General features: G+C 44.4%; 1 protein-coding gene across 1 annotated transcript; it reads left to right on the top strand.

Moving 5' to 3' along the window:
• The first annotated feature begins 721 nt into the window (after positions 1-721).
• On the top strand, positions 722-18,278 carry LOC110509086 (homeobox protein Mohawk). Its single transcript, XM_021590044.3, has 6 exons — positions 722-1,014; positions 1,882-2,041; positions 2,580-2,733; positions 6,133-6,447; positions 16,534-16,567; positions 16,865-18,278. Exons 1-6 carry the CDS (start codon positions 848-850, stop codon positions 17,178-17,180), a joined length of 1,146 nt encoding a protein of 381 aa, XP_021445719.3. The 5' UTR covers positions 722-847; the 3' UTR covers positions 17,181-18,278.
• The last annotated feature ends 823 nt before the right edge of the window (positions 18,279-19,101 follow it).

Below are 19,101 nucleotides of genomic sequence, written 5' to 3'. Positions count from 1 at the left end.
GTGCATGTTTAATTTATTAGAAGCTAATTTATTAGAGGCTAATAATTTATTAGAGGCTAATTCATTGAGTCCATATACCAAATCCGGAGTCAATCGGACTTCATGAGAATGTATTTTAGCTCTAACGTGCATCTATAGGTACAGTGTGACCATATTTGAATGCAGCAAAATATATATATAAATATATAATTATATATAAATATATATAAATATATATTGGGTGCATGTGTTAGACAACTAAAGCATCAGAACATTGGGATCTCTTACAAACGTAAATAAAAAGCTCAAGAGTGAAGTGCCTAAAATGTGCTGATCCCCGTCACGGTCCCCATCACAATACAGCTCTTGTTACATAGTATTCATCTCTAGTCTTGGTACTACTGGAATACTGCTCTTGTTACATGGTATTCATCACTAGCCTTGGTACTACTGGAATAAAATGAGCAGCTCCCTCCACCGAGCAGAAAGATCTCTTGACTTGTAATTGGATGCTGAAAAGAGCTAGAGACAGCCAGTTAGATGCAAGAAAGCAGGTTACTTGAATTCCCCAAAGAAGCCTAAGCAGCTTCCACATGTTCATCCATCCTCCACTCTACAGACAACACCCTCTCATTGGTAAAGTCAAGACTGGCATCAGTGACTGATTCCTAAAGGGCCAGTTCCAACGGGCTCCTCCAGATGGGCTGTCGTTTGGCTCGATGGCTTAAGTTCTGAGCGCACCGAGACTTTGGGTTACTTCCTCTGCTCACATTCATCACAGTGTGGATGGGAAGTTACTGCATCTATTCGCATTTCAACTTCTGCAGTTGCGCCTGATGTTGTTTGGATAAAACGAGCAATTCGAAAGATGAACAAGATAGTTGTCAACAGGTCAAATCAATACAATATTTTGGAGGAACACAGGAGTGAGGAGGAGAGATGCAATGTGGACTGTCTGGTAACAAATGAACAGCATATAGACTTACTGTGCCAAGATGCAATAGAAGACAACCCTGTTGTAGACAGGAGGTACGGGTAAGCACCTTTTCTCTTATTTTTTTTGTCAAATACAGCACAACTTACTAAAGGTAAAAGTAAAACCCACATTGATGAGATGCATTTTCAAAAATCTTCATTGCAGTCCTATATTTGTATTTTTTTTTAATACAAAAGACAGTGTTGATATTTTATTAAATAAATATAAAATTGTCTGTAATATGTAATGCTGCAAAAATACACGTAAAATAAAACTGAGATAGATATATAATAACATTACTTATTCAGATTGAGGGGAAATGGATACCATGATCAAACGTTTGAATTGATTGGGAGAACCAGGTTATATCTGCAGAACAAGAACACTTCTTTAATTATTAAGGAACCTGACCCACATATTCCCATCACTGAGAGCCAACTTTCGGTAGCTTCCACAGCCCAACAGTGACACCTATGGATCATGTAACCAACAATACATACTCGGGCATGATTTATTACTGAAAGTGAAAACATTACCGATGACTGTATTACAGTAAAAGTTGCTCATTATGATTTGATTGGTATAAAATACTATTTAGGATTTCTATCATGTTGATGCCAGATGGGCTGGTCATTTTTTTTTGCCCAGTTTGCCTGTCTACAGAACATTGGGGGTTTTGTACAAAACAATCATTATTTGGCTAATAATGTGGGCCTCAAGAAAAAAAACGGGCCGGTGTGGAGACCTGTATGGAGATTTTTTGGTTTGTTGCCAGTGTAAATAATGCCCAGGTTGTATTCTGGTCCTAGTCCGTCCCTGAACTATCAGGTATAGCAACCCTATCCTTGCAATAACTATGACATGATGACAACTCATCTCCCATCAGAGAATGATCCATTTTTATATCATATATCACCTCAACACAGGTCTAGTCTGGGTGGGGTCAAAGTTCGCTACAAGCGGCAGGCACTTCAGGACATGGCGAGGCCGCTGAAGCAGTGGCTGTACCAACACAGGGACAACCCCTACCCCACCAAGACAGAGAAGACCCTGCTCGCCCTGGGGTCCCACATGACTTTAGTACAGGTGAGCAGAGACGTGACTTTAGTACAGGGGAACTGAGACGTGACTTTAGTACAGGGGAACTGAGACGTGACTTTAGTACAGGGGAACTGAGACGTGACTTTAGTACAGGGGAACTGAGACGTGACTTTAGTACAGGGGAACTGAGACGTGACTTTAGTACAGGGGAACTGAGACGTGACTTTAGTACAGGGGAACTGAGACGTTACTTTAGTACAGGGGAACTGAGACGTGACTTTAGTACAGGGGAACTGAGACGTGACTTTAGTACAGGGGAACTGAGACGTGACTTTAGTACAGGGGAACTGAGACGTGACTTTAGTACAGGGGAACTGAGACGTGACTTTAGTACAGGGGAACTGAGACGTGACTTTAGTACAGGGGAACTGAGACGTGACTTTAGTACAGGGTAACTGAGGTATGTTAGTCATTCATCGATCATGTGGATGAACCATGGAAGTAGAAGTAGAAACCAGTCAGTGAAAAACATATTTGTTGACAAGTTGAAGATCCTGAATTCCTCTTTCTCTTTATGTTGCAGGTCTCAAACTGGTTTGCCAATGCCCGACGGAGGCTGAAGAACACAGTGACACAGCCAGACCTGAGTTGGGCTCTACGTATCAAACTCTACAACAAATACGTTCAGGGCAACGCTGAGAGACTTAGTGTCAGCAGTGATGACACCAACTCTGAGGGTAAGAGGGGCTGCGGGTAGACTAAGCGAGATTAGAGCTGGGGATGTAATTCCAACAAATATGCGTTACACATATCAACGCTGCAAGTGTGAAATCAACTCTAAAAGTGTTCATTGTAACACTCATAAACTAATGTCTCGTATCACACAGAGTTAATGTTTTACTTGAGAAAGTGTTAGAGATTTAACACTTTTAAAGAGTTTCTGTAACTCTGTAAAAAAAGTTGACAATTAACACTGGCCAATACTGTTATACAAAAACAACTGTCTCTTGAGTAATTTTGTTAATAAGTAATAGAGTTGATTACCTTTCAACAAATAAAATGTTATTTGTCACATGCTTCGTAGACAACAGCTGTAGACTAACAGTGAAATGCTTATTTCACGGGTCCTTTTCCAACAACGCAGAGTTAAAGATAAGATACAAACTGAAATAAATAAAGACCAGAGTTTCTTTGTGTCTGCAGAGAGTAAACTTAAAAAGTAACGTGAGACCGCAAAAATGGAAGAGGCAAGTGGAAGGTGGGAAAAGTAAGGAACTTGCCTATTGGCCCTGGTTTTAAAGACCGAAATTGGTCAAAGAAAATTGTGATAAATAAAAATGTATACCAGTTTAATTTAAGGACCAAAAAATTGACAGCTGTGCCATATAGACAGCTAAATAGTTGGGAAGAGATTTTTCAATGGACCAATTGAAAAGTCATAGTCAGTCGATCAATAATATAATAATACTTTTAGCAAAAAATAATTATCTTTAATTTACAATCTGTAAACTATGAGAATAAAAAGGTTCAGAACTTTCACAGCACAGTTGAAAAATATGTGGCAAATAGAAATAAAAACTGGATGGTGTTGGGGGGGTCGATGAGAGGGGTTGATTGGATCGATGAGAGGGGTTGAGTGGATCGATGGGAGGGGTTGATTGGATCGATGAGAGGGGTTGAGTGGATCGATGAGAGGGGTTGAGTGGATCGATGAGAGGGGTTGAGTGGAGCGATGAGAGGGGTTGAGTGGATCGATGAGAGGGGTTGAGTGGATCGTTGAGAGGGGTTGAGTGGATCGATGAGAGGGGTTGAGTGGATCGTTGAGAGGGGTTGAGTGGAGCGATGAGAGGGGTTGAGTGGATCGATGAGAGGGGTTGAGTGGATCGATGAGAGGGGTTGAGTGGATCGATGAGAGGGGTTGAGTGGAGCGATGAGAGGGGTTGAGTGGATCGATGAGAGGGGTTGAGTGGATCGTTGAGAGGGGTTGAGTGGATCGATGAGAGGGGTTGAGTGGAGCGATGAGAGGGTTTGAGTGGATCGATGAGAGGGTTTGAGTGGATCGTTGAGAGGGGTTGAGTGGATCGATGAGAGGGTTTGAGTGGATCGATGAGAGGGGTTGAGTGGATCGATGAGAGGGGTTGAGTGGAGCGATGAGAGGGTTTGAGTGGATCGATGAGAGGGGTTGAGTGGATCGATGAGAGGGGTTGAGTGGAGCGATGAGAGGGGTTGAGTGGATCGATGAGAGGGGTTGAGTGGATCGTTGAGAGGGGTTGAGTGGATCGATGAGAGGGGTTGAGTGGATCGATGAGAGGGTTTGAGTGGATCGATGAGAGGGGTTGAGTGGATCGATGAGAGGGGTTGAGTGGATCGATGAGAGGGGTTGAGTGGAGCGATGAGAGGGGTTGAGTGGATCGATGAGAGGGGTTGAGTGGATCGATGAGAGGGGTTGATTGGATCGATGAGAGGGGTTGAGTGGAGCGATGAGAGGGGTTGAGTGGATCGATGAGAGGGGTTGAGTGGATCGTTGAGAGGGGTTGAGTGGAGCGATGAGAGGGTTTGAGTGGATCGATGAGAGGGTTTGAGTGGAGCGATGAGAGGGGTTGAGTGGATCGATGAGAGGGGTTGAGTGGATCGTTGAGAGGGGTTGAGTGGAGCGATGAGAGGGGTTGAGTGGAGCGATGAGAGGGGTTGAGTGGAGCTGAAGGGTGGGTGTAATGGGTCCTATGTCCTATGAGTAATCAACATACTTTTACTCAAAATGTCCAATATACAAAGTAACAAATACACGCACACCATGACAGACCGAAAGTACAATAAACAATCACTCACAAAAAAAACATGGGGGAACAAAGGGTTAAATAATGAACAAGTAATTGTGGGATTGAAATCAGGTGTGTAAAACAAAGACAAAACAAATGGAAAATGAAAAGTGGATCGGCGGTGGCTAGAAGGCCGGTGACGTCGACCGCCAAACGCCGCCCGAACAAGGAGAGGGACCGACTTCGGCGGAAGTAGTGACAGTGGAATTAAAAACAACAAGATAACTAATGTAAAATACGCTGTGTCCATAAAATGTATATAGGTAGGGTTAGGGGAAAATAATAAACGAAAATATATTTAAAAAAATATCAAATCAAATCATATTTGTCACATAAATGTGTTTAGCAGATGTTATTGCAGGTGTAGCGAAAAGCTTGTGTTTCTAGCTCTAACAGTGCAGTAATATCGAACAAGTAATATCTAACAATTTTACAACAATACACACACATCTAAAGTAAAGGAATGGAATTAAGAATATATAAATATTGGGCAAGCAATGTCAGAGCGGCATAGACTAAGATACAGTTGAATAGGATAGAATACAGTATATACATTTAAGATGAGGAATGCAAGATATGTAAACATTATTAAAGTGACTAGTGTTCCATTATTAAAGTGGCCAGTGATTTCAAGTCTATGTATATAGGGCAGCAGCCTCTAATGTGCTAGTGATGGCTATTTAACAGTCTGATGGCCTTGAGATAGAAGTTGCTTTTCAGTCTCTCGGTCCCAGCTTTGAAACACCTGTACTGACCTCGCCTTCTGGATGATAGCTCGGTGAACAGGCAGTGGCTCGGGAATTGTTGTCCTTGATGATCTTTTTGGATTTCCTGTGACATTGGGTTCTTTAGGTGTCCTGGAGGGCAGGTAGATTGCCCCCAGGGATGGGTTGGGCAGACCACACCACCCTCTGGAGAGCCCTGCGGTTGTGGGCGGTGCAGTTGCTGTACCCGGCGGTGATACAGCCTGACAGGATGCTCTCAATTGTGCATCAGTAAATGTTTGTGAGGGTTTTAGGGGCCAAGCCAAATTGTGCGTTCTTCACCACACTGTCTGTGTGGGTGGAATATTTCAGTTTTTCAGTGATGTGTACGCCGAGGAACTTGACACGTGTGTGTGTGTATATATATATGTGTATGTGTGTATATATTTACATATTTACATAAAAATATATAAGGGAATTGGAAATTATGCAGACAATTATCTATCTACAATATTAAACCTGATTTGCCCCCCCAAAAAAAGAAAGATATTCAGGCTCTTTTGGAGACCAATTGATGGAGGCCAATGTTTTTTTGTTTACCCCCATGTTGCAGACGACGAATGTCCCTTACAAACTCCAGCAAATCAATCAGAGATCTCCAGGCCCTCCCTCAAGAGTGTCATCAAACAGGAGAAAAGGACTGATCCCGCCTACAGTGACGACTACATCTCTCCACCGCCCAAGTACAAGAGCAGCTTGCTGAAACGGTACCTTAACGACACCCTACGACACGTAATGGCGACCACTGATGACGTCACAAAGTCCCGCCGCAGGAACCACTCAGGGTCGTTCAGCTCCAACGAGTGTGACGATGACCATGTCTCGCCCTCTTCCTCCGAGGCAGAGACACGCTTTGTCTACCCTATGTGTAAGAGATCACACATTCCTCATTATATTGTGACACTTTACTTGAAAACTCCAACCATAAACACTGCCATAAGCACGACCTAAGACACGGCATACGCAGACATACCAGCTAATGTACAGTGGCAAGAAAAAGTATGTGAACCCTTTGGAAATACCTGGGTTTCTGCATAAATTGGTCATAACATTTGAGGGCAGGGCAACTCTAACCAGCATCTCCAATCTCGTCTCATTGATTGAACTCCAGGTTAGCTGACTCCTGACTCCAATTAGCTTTTGGAGAAGTCATTAGCATAGGGGTTCACATACTTTTTATAACCTACACTGTGAATGTTTAAATGATGTATTCAATGTAGACAAGAAAAATACAACAATTTGTGTGTTATTAGTTTAAGCACACTGTGTTTGTCTATTGTTGTGACTTAGATTAAGATCAGATCAAATTTTATGACCAATTTATGCAGAAATCCAGGTCATTCCAAAGGGTTCACATACATTTTCTTGCCACTGTATGTTTATATCGACTGGACACGGTCGTGGGTTCACTTGCTTGGCATAACACTAACCAACTAGTTTACTTCTAATCAAGTTTATTGGTTGGGTGCACAGATTTGCAGAGCGAAATGCTTGTCGGGTTAACGTTTGCCATTTTAGGTTGGCCAAACTTCTGTTCCTTGAGTTGGTCTTATCTGTCAATGTCGAGAGCTTTAACAAGACACAAATAGGCACCTGTTTTAACACCTGTGTGCCCTTCAGGACCTGAAGTTAAGAGAATTGCCTTTATTCAGGTTGACTTCTACTGTGTTATTGATTTATTTATTGTTTACTCCATGTGTAACTCTGTGTTGTTGTCTGTTCACACTGCTATGCTTTATCTTGGCCAGGTCGCAGTTGTAAATGAGAACTTGTTCTCAACTAGCCTACCTGGTTAATTAAAGGTGAAATTAAAAAATAAAAAAAACTTGAAGTTAGGCGAATTGCCCTTAATCAGGTTGGCCTGAAGTTAGGAGAACTGCCCTTAATCAGGTTGACCTGAAGTTAGGCAAACTGCCCTTAATTAGATTGACCTGAAGTTAGGAGAACTGCCCTTAATCAGGTTGACCTGAAGTTAGGAGAACTGCCCTTAATCAGGTTGACCTGAAGTTAGGAGAACTGCCCTTAATTAGATTGACCTGAAGTTAGGAGAACTGCCCTTAATCAGGTTGACCTGAAGTTAGGAGAACTGCCCTTAATCAGGTTGACCTGAAGTTAGGAGAACTGCCCTTAATCAGGTTGACCTGAAGTTAGGAGAACTGCCCTTAAAATCAGGTTGACCTGAAGTTAGGAGAACTGCCCTTAATCAGGTTGACCTGAAGTTAGGAGAACTGCCCTTAAAATCAGGTTGACCTGAAGTTAGGAGAACTGCCCTTAATCAGGTTGACCTGAAGTTAGGAGAACTGCCCTTAAAATCAGGTTGACCTGAAGTTAGGAGAACTGCCCTTAATCAGGTTGACCTGAAGTTAGGAGAACTGCCCTTAATCAGGTTGACCTGAAGTTAGGAGAACTGCCCTTAAAATCAGGTTGATCTGAAGTTAGGAGAACTGCCCTTAATCAGGTTGACCTGAAGTTAGGCAAACTGCCCTTAATTAGATTGACCTGAAGTTAGGAGAACTGCCCTTAATCAGGTTGACCTGAAGTTAGGAGAACTGCCCTTAATCAGGTTGACCTGAAGTTAGGAGAACTGCCCTTAATTAGGTTGACCTGAAGTTAGGAGAACTGCCCTTAATCAGGTTGACCTGAAGTTAGGAGAACTGCCCTTAATTAGGTTGACCTGAAGTTAGGAGAACTGCCCTTAATTAGGTTGACCTGAAGTTAGGAGAACTGCCCTTAAAATCAGGTTGACCTGAAGTTAGGAGAACTGCCCTTAATCAGGTTGACCTGAAGTTAGGAGAACTGCCCTTAATCAGGTTGACCTGAAGTTAGGAGAACTGCCCTTAATCAGGTTGACAACTCTAAACTCCACAAAAGGTCCTGGAACCAAAGCAACAGCTAATAGGAACTTATGCTGACATTTAAATCCCTTACTTAAAGATTTACGGATCAGTGAATTCCATTATCCATATTCTAGAAAGCGTAGTTTCGTTGCCATGGTGGAAATGTCAATTCTCAGGGTCAATTACAGAATATCTGAGATTTTATTGTCCCCAAGGTGAGACGTGAGGACCTTTGCCTAAGTTTCTGGTACAGATGCCGTTTCAGAGTGTTTCTGCTTGGTCCCTGTCACTAAATCACCACAGAGTTCTCCATGGAAGTTGGAACCACTGTATTCACACTCAGAGTTGACAGTATAGTTTCTAATTGTTTATCTCAGAATTGTGACTTAAATTGTTCAATAAAAACATAACAGTTTATATGACAGGAAGTTTTTACTTAATTAAGTCACAAAATACTTCGTTTTAGGGTAGGCTTCCAAAAGAAAATATAAAATTCAGAAATCAAGAAAGATTTCAGATGTCACAGGCACACCGTAACTGTTTGTGTCCCTGGAGTATTTAGGGGCTGCTTGGCGTGGGAGTGGAAAGAGTAAACTAGTCAATATGCCTAATTAGTGCTGTTTCTGGGTTGTCCAATATGACGGCAGTTCATCAAACACGCTTTATTTGCACTACAAAATAGTCAAAATAAAGAAAAATCCTGGAATGAGTAGGTGCATCCAAACTTTTGACTGGTACTGTAAATACAATATTGTAAATTTTTTTAGGAACTCAGTCGGGGTCTCAACTTACTGTTGAGGTGTTAGAATAATAGAATAAACCAGGTTCAATTTAGAAATGTGGTTGCGCATCAGCAGTCACTCAATCAGCCCATGTCAGCAAAAACATTTTAGATAAGCAAGTTATCTAAACTTGTAGTAAACATGGTCGAATTACCGACCAGGGTTGGGCCCATTGATTGTCAGTTATCATATTAAAAACTGCAAACATTTGCCTCCACTCTATGGCAAAATGTGTAGAATTGCAGGAAATTAGTAAAACTGCTAATCTTTCTTTCTGCCACATGTCAAAATGTGTAGAATTGCAGGAAATTAACTTTTGTTCAAGAAGTTCTAAATCTTGGTGGCTTGGTTTCCATCTGTCTCTCAATCGGCAACTGATTTAGATTTTTAGAACCAGGTGATTTGTCTATCTCCAGTGCCAATCAATGTCTAACTTTTGAGGGGGTGTGAAAACTAGCAGCTCTTGCATCCCCTTGAAGACCCAGGTTTGTGCAAAACGACTTTACGAGTTCATGAACTAAGTGGACTTCCATGACCAGAATTGACATTTTATTTTCAGAGTCAGCCAAGGTATTTTGTATTTGTTGTAGTCAGTTTCCCAGATCAGAATTGGTCTGAGAGGCACTAACATGCTTTTTACAGGTCTTGTAAAAAAAAAAACACAATTTCAGGAAAACAAATCAAGAATTATTGTAAAATTTAAAGAATGCAGAGACAAAAAAAAGCACAGTTCAATTTGCCTATAATGATTTACAGTTGAAGTCGGAAGTTTACATACACCTTAGCCAAATACATTTAAACTCAGTTTTTCACAATTGCTGACATTTCATCCTAGTAAAAATTCCCTACACTTAAGCCCGTGAGGATCACCACTTTATTTTAAGAATGTGAAACGTCAGAATAATAGTAGAGATGTAAGGGCGTTCGTCTGTAGGAGGAGGAGAAGCGGACCAAAGCGCAGCGTGGTGGTTGTTCATATTTTAATAAATCACTACACATGAACAAACTAACAAAAACAAGAAATGTGAGAACGCAAACCAGTCCTATCCTGTGACGACAAACACAGTGACAGGAACAATCACCCACAAACACACAGTGAAACCCAGGCTACCTAAGTATGATTCTCAATCAGAGACAACTAATGACACCTGCCTCTGATTGAGAACCATACTAGGCCGAAAACATAGAACTGCCCCAAAACATAGAAAAACAAACATAGACTACCCACCCAACTCACGCCCTGACCATACTAAATAAATACAAAAACAACGGAAATAGAGGTCAGAACGTGACAGTACCCCCCCCCCAAAGGTGCGGACTCCGGCCGCAAAACCTTGACCTATAGGGGAGGGTCTGGGTGGGCGTCTGTCCGCGGTGGCGGCTCTGGCGCGGGACGCGGACCCCACTTCGCCATTGTCCTAGTCCGCCTTATTGTCCGCCTCCGTGGCTTACTCACCCTGCCCACCCCTCTCAATGACCCCACTGGACAGAGGGGCAGCTGCTCGGGACAGAGGGGCAGCTGCTCGGGACAGAGGGGCAGCTGCTCGGGACAGAGGTGCTCCGGCAGAGGCGCCGGGCAGGCGGGAGGCTCCGGCAGCGGCGCCGGACAGGCGGGAGGCTCCGGCAGAGGCGCCGGACAGGCGGGAGGCTCCGGCAGAGGCGCCGGACAGGCGGGAGGCTCCGGCAGAGGCGCCGGACAGGCGGGAGGCTCCGGCAGAGGCGCCGGACAGGCGGGAGGCTCCGGCAGCGGCGCCGGACAGGCGGGAGGCTCCGGCAGCGGCGCCGGACAGGCGGGAGGCTCCGGCAGCGGCGCCGGACAGGCGGGAGGCTCCGGCAGCGGCGCCGGACAGGCGGGAGGCTCCGGCAGCGGCGCCGGACAGGCGGGAGGCTCCGGCAGAGGCGCCGGACAGGCGGGAGGCTCCGGCAGCGGCGCCGGACAGGCGGGAGGCTCCGGCAGCGGCGCCGGACAGGCGGGAGGCTCCGGCAGCGGCGCCGGACAGGCGGGAGGCTCCGGCAGAGGCGCCGGACAGGCGGGAGGCTCCGGCAGAGGCGCCGGACAGGCGGGAGGCTCCGGCAGAGGCGCCGGACAGGCGGGAGGCTCCGGCAGAGGCGCCAGACAGGCGGGAGGCTCCGGCAGAGGCGCCGGACAGGCGGGAGGCTCCGGCAGAGGCGCCGGACAGGCGGGAGGCTCCGGCAGAGGCGCCGGACAAGAGGAAGGCTCTGGACGGATGGGCCGGAGAGACAGCCTGGTACGGGGAGCTGCCACCGGAGGGCTGGGGTGTGGAGGTGGTGACGGATAGACCGGGCCGTGCAGGCGCACTGGAGCTCTTGAGCACCGAGCCTGCCCAACCTTACCCGGTTGAATGGTCCCGGTCGCCCTGCCAGTGCGGCGAGGTGGAATAGCCCGCACTGGGCTATGCAGGCGAACCGGGGACACCGTGCGCAAGGCTGGTGCCATGTAAGCCGGCCCAAGGAGACGCACTGGAGACCAGATGCGTAGAGCTAGGCTTCATGGCACTTGGCTCGATGCCCACTCTAGCCCGGCCGATACGCGGAGCTGGAATGTACCGCACCGGGCTGTGCACCCGCACTGGGGACACCGTGCGCTCCACAGCATAACACGGTGCCTGCCCGGTCTCTCTAGCCCCCCGGTAACCACAGGGAGTTTGCGCAGGTCTCCTACCTGGCGTAACCATACTCCCTGTTAGCCCCCCCCCAAGAAATTTTTGGGGCTGACTCCCGGGCTTCCATCCACGACGCCGCGCTGCCTCCTCATACCAGCGCCTCTCCGCTTTCGCCGCCTCCCGTTCTTCCTTGGGGCGGCGATATTCTCCTGGCTGAGCCCAAGGTCCTTTACCGTCTAATTCGTCCTCCCAACTAGTATACTCCATGCCGTTGCTGTCCATAACGTCCTCCTTTCGCTGCTGCCTGTTAACACGCTGCTCGGTCCGGGTGTGGTGGGTGATTCTGTAAGGGCGTTCGTCTGTAGGAGGAGGAGAAGCGGACCAAAGCGCAGCGTGGTGGTTGTTCATATTTTAATAAATCACTACACATGAACAAACTAACAAAAACAAGAAATGTGAGAACGCAAAACAGTCCTATCCTGTGACGACAAACACAGTGACAGGAACAATCACCCACAAACACACAGTGAAACCCAGGCTACCTAAGTATGATTCTCAATCAGAGACAACTAATGACACCTGCCTCTGATTGAGAACCATACTAGGCCGAAAACATAGAACTGCCCCAAAACATAGAAAAACAAACATAGACTACCCACCCAACTCACGCCCTGACCATACTAAATAAATACAAAAACAACGGAAATAGAGGTCAGAACGTGACAAGAGAGAATGATTTATTTCAGCTTTTATTTCTTTCATCACATTCCCAGTGGGTCAGAAGTTTACATACACTCAATTATTATTATTATTAAGTATTTGGTAGCATTGCCTTTAAATTGTTTAACTTGGGTCAAACATTTCAGAAAGCCTTCCACAAGCTTCCCACAATAAATTGGGTGAATTCTGGCCCTTTCCTCGTGACAGAGCTGGTGTAACTGAGTCAGGTTTCTAGGCCTCCTTGCTCGCACACGCTTTAACAGTTCTGCCCACACATTTTCTATAGGATGGAGGTCAGGGCTTTGTGATGGCCACTCAAATACCTTGACTTTGTTGTCCTTAAACCATTTTGCCACAACTTTGGAATTATGCTTGGGGTCATTGTCCATTTGGAAGACCCATTTGTGACGAAGCTTTAACTTCCTGACTGACATCTTGAGATGTTGCTTCAATATATCCACATAATTTCCCTTCTCATGATGCCATCTATTTTGTGAAGTGCACCAGTCCCTCCTGCAGCAAAGCACCCCCACAACATGATGCTGCCACCCCCATGCTTCACGGTTGGGATGATGTTCTTCGGCATGCAAGCCTCCCACTTTTTCCTCCAAACATAACGATGGTCATTACGGCCAAACAGTTCTACTCTTGTTTCGTCAGGCCAGAGGACATTTCTCCAAAAAGTACGATATTTGTCCCCATGTGCAGTTACAAACCGTAGACTGGCTTTTTGATGGTGGTTTTGAAACAGTGGCTTCTTCCTTGCTGCATTGCCTTTTAGGTTATGTCGATATAGGACTCATTTTACTGTAGATATAGATACTTTTATACCAGTTTCCTCCAGCATCTTCACAAGGTCCTTTGTTCTGAGATTAATTTCCACTTTTTGCACCGAAGTACGTTCATCTCTAGGAGACAGAACACCTCTCCTTCCTTAGCGGTATGATGGCTGTGTGGTCCCATGGTGTTTATACTTGCGTGCTATTGTTTGTACAGAGGAACGTGGTACCTTCAGGCGTTTGATGAACGAGACTTGTAGAGGTCTACAATTTTTTTCTGAGGTCTTGGCTGAGTTCTTTTGATTTTCCCTTGATGTCAAGCAAAGAGGCACTGAGTTTTAAAGGTAGGACTTGAAATACATCCACAGGTACACATAGAACACCTCCAATTGACTCAAATGATGTCAATTAGCCTATCAGAAGCTTCTAAAGCCATGACATAATTTTCTGGAATTTTCCAAGCTGTTTAAAGGCACAGTCAACTTAGTGTATGTAAACTTCTGACCCACTGGAATTGTGATACAGTGAATTATAAGTGAAATAATCTGTCTGTAAACAATTGTTGGAAAAAATTATTGTATCATGCACAAAGTAGATGTCCTAACCGACTTGTCAAAACTATAGTTTGTTAACAAGACATTTGTGGAGTGGTTGAAAAACGAGTTTTCATGACTCCAACCTATGTATGGGTAAACTTCCGACTTCAACTGTACATGTACATTTTGATTTAGTGCTGAGTTTTCCAGAATAATTACTATTTTCCTTGGTAAAATGAAATGTCAGAACCACCAAAAAAGATTAGAGACATTCAGTAGCAAAATGTGAAAGAGGCCAGACGATTTATTGTCTAGCTGTAGTTGATTTTGGCCCGGACCTTGCTATAGAAATCGGAGTCTGAGATGTTTCAGGCAGTGCGTTTTGAAAGCGGCATTTTGTGTGCTCGCAATTGGCCTCTAATTTTCTTGCTCATAGCTCCCTGAAGAAACATGGCTCTTGACACGCCTGACTCGACTCAACATAACAGAGAGCCCGTTCTGCTGTGTTCACATGAAAAATGTGTGTGCAAACATGCAAATTACACACTATTTCTTACGCATTTATAAACTAAATCAACAAAATGTATGATAACACCCAAACAGTACACAAAGTGTGTTTGGTAGATTGAAAATCCAACATTTGAGCTCATATTTTCCGTAAGATTTAAGTTTCAACCTGGGACGTATTCATTACACCCATTCTGTTGCAAAACAGAAAAAAATGGAACGGGGAGTGATCTATGTACCTGAATTTGTCCAATAGAAACTCTTGTTTTGCTCTGTTTGCTTCCGTTTGGTTTTTAAACTGTGAAAGTTTCCGTAATGAATACACCCCTGGCAACGACACCGTTCCATCTGTTCAATGACACCGTTCCACCTGTTCAACGACACCGTTCCACCTGTTCAACAACACTGTTCTCTGTTCAACGACACCGTTTTCTGTTCAATGACACCGTTCCATCTGTTCAACAACACTGTTCTCTGTTCAACGACACCGTTCCATCTGTTCAACAACACTGTTCTCTGTTCAACGACACCGTTCCATCTGTTCAACAACACCGTTCTCTGTTCAACAACACTGTTCTCTGTTCAACGACACCGTTCCACCTGTTCAACGACACCGTTCCACCTGTTCAACAACACTGTTCTCTGTTCAACGACACCGTTCCATCTGTTCAACAACACCGTTCTCTGTTCAACGACACCGTTCCATCTGTTCAACGACACCGTTCCATCTGTTCAACAACACTGTTCTCTGTTCAACGACACCGTTCCATCTGTTCAACGACACCGTTCCATCTGTTCAACGACACCGTTCCACCTGTTCAACAACACTGTTCTCTGTTCAACGACACCGTTCTCTGTTCAACGACACCGTTCCATCTGTTCAACGACACCGTTCTCTGTTCAACGACACCGTTCCATCTGTTCAACAACACTGTTCTCTGTTCAACGACACCGTTCTCTGTTCAACGACACCGTTCCATCTGTTCAACGACACCGTTCCATCTGTTCAACGACACCGTTCCATCTGTTCAACGACACCGTTCCATCTGTTCAACAACACTGTTCTCTGTTCAACGACACCGTTCTCTGTTCAATGACACCGCTCCACCTGTTCAACGACACCGTTCCATCTGTTCAACGACACCGTTCTCTGTTCAACGACACCGTTCTCTGTTCAACGACACCGTTCTCTGTTCAACGACACCGTTCTCTGTTCAACAACACTGTTCTCTGTTCAACGACACCGTTCTCTGTTCAACGACACTGTTCTCTGTTCAACGACACTGTTCTCTGTTCAACGACACCGTTCTCTGTTCAACGACACTGTTCTCTGTTCAACGACACCGTTCTCTGTTCAACGACACCGTTCTCTGTTCAACGACACCGTTCCATCTGTTCAACGACACCGTTCCATCTGTTCAACGACACTGTTCCAAAAGCACTTCAAATCCAAAGAACCCAAGGTGAGATAGCCATCAATACACTGACTTAAGGTGATTGAATCAGTTTAGGGCATGACAGGAACCAAACGCACCCAGAAGGAGAGACACTGCCACTAAAGATCCATAGAGGGAGTATTACATGTCGCTTATTCACACAATACTCTAATGCGCATTCCTATGACCTTGGATGTACTGCAGTTGAAACAAAGGCAGAGGAAGGAATAGTAAAAAAAACAGCCAAATAACAGTCAAACAAACTCTGGAGACCTGGAAACACAGCGTCTGTGTTCATGACACCGCACAGATATCGGATTTTTCCATCTCAAAGGCAGAGGAGAAACATAATTGCATTTGTTTTGGCCGGAGTGCCTAAGAGCAGCTAGACTAGAGTACTTCAGTGAGTTAAGGCCCTCTGGGGCAGTTAAAGTTCACACACACACATGCAAATACTGTAAAGCAAACACACGCACAAACAAGCACAGGCACGCACACACGCAAATTCTGTATTGCACACACACACGCACACACACGCAAATACTCTAATGCATACAAAACACACACACACACACACACGTAAATATTGGAAAACACAACGTAGACAGTCACACGGATATGAAAATACATATATGTGAAGTACAGGTTCTGGAAAACTCCCGTCTCCAGTTTCCATACTTTTCTGCACAATACATTTAATTTGGTATTTATTTTGTCTCTCTATGTTTTTCAGACGTGATGGACTTGGCATCAACTAGATGTGACAGGTATGTTTGTTTAAGGAACTCTTCTACGTCTGCATGGCTTTAAAGTGAGTAAAAGACTTCTAGCTGCACAAGAATGCCGACATGTTCACTTTTCAAATCATTCATTAACACGTAATAATGTGGCTTTCTCTTCTGGCATGCCCACATTGGGAGGAGCAAATAATGGCAGTCTAGGCAGATGCATTTCTGTCGTCTGTAGGTAGAAAGTCTCCCTGTTGTGTATGACGATTTCATCCTGGGGAGTGTACCATACAGTCTTTAAATCTCCGCCTGGGCTCTCCTTTATGTCTTTTGCAGCGATGGGAAGAGTGAAAGAGGCCAGCGGAGGGAGGTGGCAGAGTGGAGGGAGATCCACGCTGCCATGGCTCTGTCTAACTTGGCCCAGGGGCAGAGCTGCGCCACAGGGCCCACCACCACCAGCTGTGCCACAGGGCCCACTACCACCAGCTGCGCCACAGGGCCCTCCTCCACCACCAGCTGCGCCACAGGGCCCACCACCACCAGCTGCGCCACAGGGCCCTCCTCCACCACCAGCTGCGCCACAGGGCCCACCAGTTGCATCATCCAGAAGTCTTCCCACATCTCCGAGATAAAGACTGTCAAAGTGGTCTAGACACTGATCACTCAATGTCTAGACACTATTTCCCTCTAGGCGCATATCTAGGATCAGCTTCTCCCCCTCCAATCCTATCCTTAATAATTAGCGAGGAAAATGCAAAACTGAACCAAGATCAGCGTCTAGGGGCTTCTTCAACCTACACCGTCTGGACCAGGGCCAATCTGGTCACTTGAATCAATTTGAATTACAAAAGGCAACCTGTGATTTATATTATATGTTTTTACAACCTACAATGTTAAATTGTGGTACAATTTTTGTTTTTTATGCGATTTTCAAAACTTAACACAAGTGTAGAAGAACTGCAGTAAAAAAAAACTGTGTTGACCAACTTTGCAAAGTTACCTACTCTGTCAAAGTGTTTTAACATTTTTGATTTTGATGTGAGAGGAATATGAAAGGACAAATTTCTACCTTGATGTAAATATTTTTTTATTTAACCTTTATTTAACTTGGCATGTCAGTTAAGAACAAATTCTTATTTACAATGATGGCCTACCAGGGAACAGTGGGTAAACTGCCTTGTTCAAGGGTAGAATATGACAGATTGTTTTTACCTTGTCAACTCGGGGATCCAATCTAGCAACCTTTCGGTTACTGGCCCAACGTTCTAACCACTAGGCTTACCTGACGCCCCAAATATTAGATAAATATCCTTGTAGCAGTATTGTAAAATAATGTGGCATCGAAGTCATGATAGAATATAGTAGCACATTTCAGAGCAAAAATAGAACTGAGGATTTTTTCAATACTAAAGACCAGTTTTCATCAGTTTTCACCATGAGGTGAACCCCCCCTTTGGTAGTCTCACCTCATGGTCTGGGTATGGAGTATAGGCGTCCGCATGCTTCCCAGACTAACAGGTTCGGATGAGTTTGTGTATATATTATACGCCATTTTATGACTTTTTTGTTTGTGTTGGACTCCAGTAAGGGTTTTTTCAGATTTTCGGGCACATTATAAAAAAAATAAAAAAATAAATGTATAGAGGCCAACCGGAGTTTAGAACTCAAAGTTTTCGCACCTTCTTCCGTGATTGGTCAACTGTAGGGATTCTTTAATAAAGTCTTTGTTGTCATTCAACGAGAGAGACGACTTGTTTTCATGCACATTTTTTAATTGAGAAATACAGCACCAAACATCTTAGTAATTGCGTGACTACGATCTCCACGGCAAACACGGCAAAATCAATGACCGATTTCTTGAGTTACTGTATCTTAGATTCATTCTGACTCTTTTTAGGAAGTGTATATTGGCTACAGCTTCTCAAAATGGCCAAACAGTACTATTTTCTCATTTTTCAAGCGAAGGTCTTAAGTGAGTTTACGAGCACACTCGTTTGGTTAGCCTAGCCGACTTTGGCTAGCCACCAGTCGAACTGAAGCAAGTCCAAGTAACCACATGACTTTAAATATGCTGAAAAGTGGAGCAGAGACAATGGTGTGCCAACCTGATTCTTGCTTCTTTGGAATGCTGCTGGCTTCTTCTTCCAAGACAGACAGTTCCACCTACCAGATAACCTACAGTTCCTTCAGAAAGTATTCATACCCATTGACTTATTCCACATGTTGTTGTGTTACAGCCTGAATACAAAATTGATTAAATATTTAATTTTTCTCTCTCACCCATCTACACACAATACCCCATAATGACAAAGATAAAATATATATTTTTTGAAATGTCTACAAATGAAACTCAGAAATCTAATTTACATAAGTATTAAGACACATAAGACACTTCAAATTGAGCTCAGGGGCATCCAATTTCCTTTGAGATCTCATTACAACTTGGGAGTCTACCTGTGGCCAATTTAACTGGTTGGACATGACTTAGAAAGAAACACCCCTGTATATATAAGGTCTCACAGTTGATGGTGCATGTCAGAGCAGAAACTATATCATGAAGTCCAAGGAACTGT

Source organism: Oncorhynchus mykiss, chromosome 28 (assembly GCF_057628025.1).
Source record: "Oncorhynchus mykiss isolate SJ-2025 chromosome 28, ASM5762802v1, whole genome shotgun sequence".
Lineage (NCBI taxonomy): Eukaryota > Metazoa > Chordata > Actinopteri > Salmoniformes > Salmonidae > Oncorhynchus > Oncorhynchus mykiss.
Note: the sequence above shows the minus strand (reverse complement) of the source record. Positions and strands in the feature narration are given on the sequence as shown.

Excerpts from the sequence above, each read along its gene's own strand:
- LOC110509086 (XM_021590044.3), top strand. The coding sequence starts at position 848 with ATGAACAAGATAGTTGTCAACAGGTCAAATCAATACAATATTTTGGAG. Across the intron at positions 1,015-1,881 it reads GTTGTAGACAGGAGGTACGG|GTCTAGTCTGGGTGGGGTCA; the intron begins GTAAGCACCTTT and ends ACCTCAACACAG. Across the intron at positions 6,448-16,533 it reads ACGCTTTGTCTACCCTATGT|ACGTGATGGACTTGGCATCA; the intron begins GTAAGAGATCAC and ends TATGTTTTTCAG.